Source organism: Anarrhichthys ocellatus, unplaced genomic scaffold (genome assembly GCF_004355925.1).
Source record: "Anarrhichthys ocellatus isolate YVR2014 unplaced genomic scaffold, GSC_Weel_1.0 scaffold18, whole genome shotgun sequence".
NCBI lineage: Eukaryota > Metazoa > Chordata > Actinopteri > Perciformes > Anarhichadidae > Anarrhichthys > Anarrhichthys ocellatus.
The window spans coordinates 2,295,541-2,302,077 of record NW_022280048.1 but is presented as its reverse complement, the minus strand read 5'-3'; the positions used below and the strand labels follow the sequence as shown (position 1 = coordinate 2,302,077).

The following is a 6,537-nucleotide window of genomic DNA, read 5'->3' as shown; positions in this document are numbered from 1 at the left end:
CATCTGCAAACAGCTGATGATCCTCAGAGTCGTTACTTCATGGCTGTAGAAACACAATGTTTACTGTTTGTACCTCGGATGGAAGGAACACAAAGACCTCCGCGCTTACGCGCACATTATTTCTCCTTTGATTAATTATTCTCGGCTACTGCAAATCAGGCGTGTTGGTTACTTCACTCAGTCATTACCGTCCTCTCTGTCTCCGTACTAAACATCTGGTAACCTATCCAACATCTGCATGATCATCCTTCTGAGAGTCTGGTCTAAGTTTCGCTTTGGATCTTTGCATTTTTAATGACGACACGGGTGGATACAGATCGTCCGGGTTGAATCTGATATCGTTTCTAGATATCGTTTTGACATGCAAATTAGTAAACTACATTCTAGTTTCATCTAAATGTTGTGCTGTGGAATTTTAGTCCAGGTGGTTCTTGTTCTTATGGATCATTGTGATGACGAATGAAGTGATGCACTATTACGCACGAGGCAACAAGTCCAGAAAAGGGAGTTCAACTGATTTAATCTGATCTGATCTTGGCTGTATTTGTATTTAACTATGAAGTAAGGAATGTCTGTGTGTGTTCTTCACATATCTCCAGAACTGCTCCTCTGATCTAATATAAATAAATCTAGTTATTTATTTATTTATTTGTTGACGTATTTAGAACAATCTGCTCTGCAGCATGTTTCTTACTGGAAATTCTTTCACTAAAATCATTCATGTCAATATAGTGATAATAATAATGCAATCAATGCATTTCAGCACATTTTTTTCACGGTCCTCACTACAGTCTGTCATGAGTCTGGACAGACATGGGTATAAACGGGCTTCCATACGAACACGACTCCAGAGTTTCTCAATCCAACAATTAAACAAGTCTTCCAAATGATGAAAAGTGCAAAAAAAATGAATATAAACCTGCTTTTATTAAGGAAATGTAATAAAATCCTTTGTACATGTCCTCTCCTCAGAGGTTCATTGTGTCCACACATGCAACTCTCATGGTTGAGGTACTGTTACAAATGAACTGGAAAAAACTAAAACTGGATCAAATGCCATTATGGGGCTTTAAATTAAACCAGGATCCATTTCGAGTTGCAGTTTGGTCAAACTATCACCAAATGCACATGCACTTTATCTGAGGGGGGGAGGAGGAGCATGGGAAGTCTGACATACTAAACAAATGTAGGCGTACATGGTTTGTAGCTTTTGTAGGATTTTTTTTCCTTCCGTTTATAAAAAGTTCACTTGTACAAACAGACAAACGTTTCATTTGTAGCTCTTTCCTCAATGTACAGTTCACCTTCTGCATAATGCATAGACACAGAAAGCTCACCACAACCAAAGAAGCTAGGTGTGTTATCGTTTACCAAAAAATGTTGAGATTCACAGCTGCAGATACTGCATTTACATGAGAACGGCTTCTAAGTGTGTACAAAGTGTAAACCATAAGCTCAGTTAAACCATTTGAATAGGCTGTCACATAGAAAGGAGGGGGGGGGGGGGGGGGGGGTCACTCTCATGGTCTCTAAAGGATTCATAATGCTTTTGATTTCAACAATATGGCACTACGTGATTAAAAGTGGACCTCATTTCAATACAAAATGGTCTTGTTTCCAAATAGTGGCAGTTGAAACAAATGCAGCCTCACGTGGTTGATTTAAAAGAAGCGTCTACGTGAATACAGTCGGTTGTATATAATGTCCAACAGGCTTAGAAAACAAAACACCACCTAAGCAGTTTCAGATGACTCTAGTTTCATATTATGGATGTTTTCTGAGTTCAAACAGGGGTACAATGTTCTCACTTTAATTGATGCTTTACCGTATTGATTGATGCTTGTCCTAAATATTATGAAACTAAAAATAGTCTTATAGTAAAACAAGAAAAATGACTTTACTTCACTAAATATAACATTCATCCAACTTAAGATTTCACCACAGAAATATGCCCGTAAAGTATTCAAATGACTTGATAAGTACTGCAGGATGTTTTGATTGCAAATCATGGCTTTTTTTTTTTCTTCAACATAGAAAACAACTGAAATTACAACAGTTCATCTAATTGTCATTTGAAGCACTGTTTTGCCCTATAGTTCCACACTCTTTTTTGTTTATATATTTTTTTCAAGTGAATTCAATTTAGATTGCATTGCCATGACGCCGAAAAATGCTCCATAAGGCACTACAAGAGGCAAGTCTTATGCTTCCAGAAGGAAAAGGTCCTGTTGCAACATTGCCCTCTGTTAGTGTGATGGGCCTCACAACCCGAATGAGCACTTGTTGACTCGTAGGCTTTGTGTCCAAGCTTGATGACAAAGACGGCTGCTGCCTCCAGGCTGCCAGCCTCGAGGTGTCGGGGGTCACACACACAGAGTGGCTGTTTCAATCCAGACGCACCAGTAGGAATCAACATGGTTCACCTCTGCAACAAAAAGATGCACAAAGGATGAGGACACAAGGCATGCTGGGAAGTCTGCTCATGTTGAGTGACCCCTTCAACTCGTCATTTCATATTAATACAACTCATGTTTTAAACTAGAAATTAACTATGTTAATATATGTACTTTATAAGGAAAGTGTGCAACATTTTGGGGGATTTTTTTGGCAGAAGAGGAATATAATATTAATACCTATATTTGCATTAGCGTGTAATTACCTGAAATAAAGACTTGTGTTTTTGTTACCTTGGAAAAGGCCATTTATATCTACATAGGGATGCGTTCTCTTCCAACAGAGTCCGCCATGTTTCTACAGCAGCCAAGAGTGGACAAACCAAGCAGTGACTTTAGCGAGAGCATCTGCGTTTTTGCATTAGGGGTCCGTGGGGCACGAGCCCACCAGAGGGCGCTGTTGTGCAGAAGACGTTATCGGCTTTTCTCTCTATCAGACACAATAGTGGCAAACTCAACTTTGTCTACTTCATAAAAGTTTTGCAATTTCTTTTAAATCGTATTCTGAATGAAATCTCTTCTGTAAAAACATATTGCTTTGTAGCGTGTGTAGATTTTCCTTTGTGCCTGTTGCTGCTTGCTTGTTTCCACTCGGTGGGGCATGAGCGTGCATGAGCGCGTTCAACGTGAACTTTCAGATCGTGACTGGGGCCTGATGGCCAGGGCCCCTATAAGCATCCCATCGGTTGATTTTAATGGTTTACACGTCTTGATAGCTAGCTAATGACGGACTCATATTGTACTTACGTTAACGTTACAACAGTAGTGATGATTCGTGTGGATTATTTAACTACAGTAGTATTTAGCACTTAACCCCTGGAGCAAAAGATTGGAAATAAAACATTTGTGACCACATCGACCGGATGACTTGATCATATCTTATCCTATATGTTGGTGTGGTAAGGTATGTCGTCAGATCTTCATTGCGTGAATTTAGATAACATTATTTTGTCATCTGTTGGTGATATATTGGTCACACAGCAATCACAGAAGGGAGACTATAAACTAAATTTAGCACTGTTGTACTCTGACACGCGTGGAAAGGGGGGGCTGAGCGGAGGGGTATTTAGTTTGTTGCAAGTAGATACTACTACTAGATTTACTAGATACTACTACTACGATACCCAATGTTTAAACAGACACAGACACGGAAGCAACAGTGAAGGACATACCCTTTAGATCTTAACACTCTCTGTCCCGTACACGTTGTAGCCTTCACGATACGTGGCAAAATTCTGGGTGTTTGCCGGAGGGGCTGGCTTAAAGTTTTGGGCATTTTTTGCCAGCTTCAGTCTTTTGGTTTCTTGCCGTGACTTATAGCAGAACTCTATCAAAGCCACGGTCATAGCCAGGCCAAGCCCTCCGACCAGAATATAGAAGACTCCTGCCACGTTGCTCAGGCTTAGTGCACTTGTCTTGTCCTGGGGGAGGTAAAGACCACCGTTAAGACTTTTTTTAAGTGGCACTCTGAGGCTGACATCAAACATGTACACCCATACCAACACAATGTACATCCTGCTGCACTATGACTACACAGTTACTCAGAGGAGGCTGCTGACTGCGTCTACAAAACCCTCTTGAGATATAGATGCCTAATTCTGCCTATAAGGGAGATAAATATGAACCACTTAAATGTGTCTAATTCCTCCTCTCAAGTTATTTCTACCCTTAAGAGCTGGGAAGGTGAACGTAGACAGAGTTGCTATCTATCCGGCTTTATGGTCTCTTTACGAGACCATGTCTAGAGGAAGGCGGTCGTGGTCGTACAGGTCTACAGATTAAAATCTCGATTCACTATCATAGCTGCTTAACTTCAACACACTGCATTTGTACAATCAAAGAGGCAAGCTGTGGAGGGGGAATTGAACCATTTTGCTGCTATTAAAAGCCAAACAGTGATATTGAAATTAATTTATGTGAGTTTTACCATTTGCATGCCAACCATTTGGGGGCATTTTGTAGTTCTAAAGGCAGTCAATTACAAATGTCATGTCTAAAAAGTCAGTGACTTATAGACATCTCGACATTAATTAAATATGTTAAAAGAAAAAGCTCCTTACTCTGACACTTCATGTGTGAGACTTTTAAATACCACCTGACCACTTTGTGCTCAGGTGGTATTTAAAGGTCAGTTTGGACTTTGTCAGAATAAGGATAAAACATTTTCATATCGTCATATTGGAGTTAATATGCTGTTTGCATACAAATGAACAACATCAACAATAAACTAAATTCCAATAAAGGTTTGGATGAAAGAATAGCAGTATAATGGTTTCAATTCTATGATTCAACTTCTTAAAATTTCATGGTATGAATAAAAATAGTGTGATCATGCTGCAATTTTACAAATCTTGATTTGTCTACGTACAGTAGTAATGAAGTCATGTTAATGTCATGAATTATGATCGGAGTGTAACGAAATTAGAGTATGTGTGACGTAAATCTAGTTTTGAATGTTTTCCACATGCTATGCTGCAAGTGTTTAGATATTTAATGTCCTGATCAACATGTCTGGGGAAATTAAATATGCTTTAGATGTTTGCATATGAACATTTAGGTCAAAATGCACTTTTCAATCAGTATAAAAAGACCTGCAGCGACTGACCTTACTTCCAGAGTCCTTGGTTCCACATTCACCCTTATCGTACCACCATTTGTTTTTCAGCTTGTCTAAGATGCCTTGTTCACTGAGTTTCAATACTGCAAGGTTTACAGGAGTTCTTCACGTGGGAAATAACATAAATAACATTTTATTATGTTATTTTATGTTATTCAACTTTTTAAACTACTTTATACTGTACAAAGCGATAAGAGTAGGGTCCTGGCCAACACATCACAGATAGCAAGCAACACTACAGTATATATATATATATTTGTAAATATATGACCTTTCATAATCCATGACTACCCTAGCATGCCAGACCCCACCTATATCGCTTTGAGTAATCGGCACACACTGATCACAAGAGCAGAAAAGATTTAAAATGTGCAATATCAAGCAGCTGCTGCATAGCTTTCAAAGAAAGAAAGAAAACAGAGGCAGTCATTTTGCTGTGGGCGGCCTTTTTGATGTTTAGCAAGGTGGATCTAACAGGAACCCTTTCTTGAGTAACAGACTAATTCATTTCATTTCAAAATCCTTTCAATGTCATTAGAAGCTATAGGCAAAAAACCCTCACAGAGAAACAAAGCTACGGGTGTTTTTGAATCGTTACGAGCCAAATGAGGTCAAGAGAATTTGGTTTTAAGAGTCTCTGAACCAAATCCCCGATGAGGGGAGTCACAGTTTGGGTTCCTTTGTTTTGCAAGACATTAGGTTCAATTTCCTTGACTGATAGATTTCCATGCTTATTTCCTTTCAGTGTTTGTAATCCAACATCATGAAACATATTGTATTCACCACTGTGTTCTTTGAGTGTCAAAAATAATACAAATGATGTTTTCTGATTATTCATACAAAAAGAAAAAGAAAAAGCTAAACATTAACGAGTCAGGCATGATGTTCGGAGGATGATCTGCAGTCCTGTTCTCCAGTCAGAGCTCTTTGGAGGGCAAAGCAATGATGGAAACTCACGGCCATGAATTAAAATGCAACATCCAACTATAACTCGTCAGATGCAGCCTCGTCACTGCTGCAGTGTCGGCTTTTTGACTCTTCTTGGCGGATGGGCAGAGAGGAGGGAGAGGTTTGAGACTTAACGGTTGTTACGCTTTGTGAATCAAGCTCGATGCAGTCATGATCCCACACACAGCAGTCTGTAATTCTATTATTTGGCCAACGACACATTTTGGATGCTTCCTCTCTGTGTTGTTATGATGCCTCTTGGAGACACTATGAGGATGAATTGCAGACAACAAAAAAAGCTTTCAAGTGGGGGGGTTTACTTCCATTTGAGAGCAACAGCTAAAAGACAACAGTTGTTCATAATAATTCTGTTTAAGGGTACCGTAAATATCACAAAATAACTAAAAATAACTTTTAATTAAAGCTAATTATTGATGAGCATCTATTGACTTTTATCTTGTTCTTGTCTCTCTGGGACACACTGAGTGACAGCTGACCACTGACCAGCCTGAACATAGA

The 6,537-nt window shown here is 39.1% G+C and overlaps 1 protein-coding gene across 4 annotated transcripts in view; it reads right to left on the bottom strand.

The window, feature by feature from the left end:
* Nucleotides 1-908: 908 nt before the first annotated feature.
* Nucleotides 909-6,537, bottom strand: part of gria3a (glutamate receptor, ionotropic, AMPA 3a) — a 61,053-nt gene continuing 55,424 nt past the window's right edge. The window contains exons 15-17 of one of the 4 annotated variants that reach the window (XM_031857137.1): nt 5,059-5,173; nt 3,626-3,874; nt 909-2,425 (exon numbers count right to left, since the gene is read on the bottom strand). In XM_031857137.1, the coding sequence (XP_031712997.1) occupies nt 3,629-3,874; nt 5,059-5,173 (361 nt within the window). In that variant the 3' untranslated portion in view covers nt 909-2,425; nt 3,626-3,628. Of the gene's footprint in view, nt 2,426-3,625; nt 5,174-6,537 lie in introns of those variants that run through there. The other 3 variants (XM_031857134.1, XM_031857136.1, XM_031857135.1) reach the window with 3 other exon arrangements.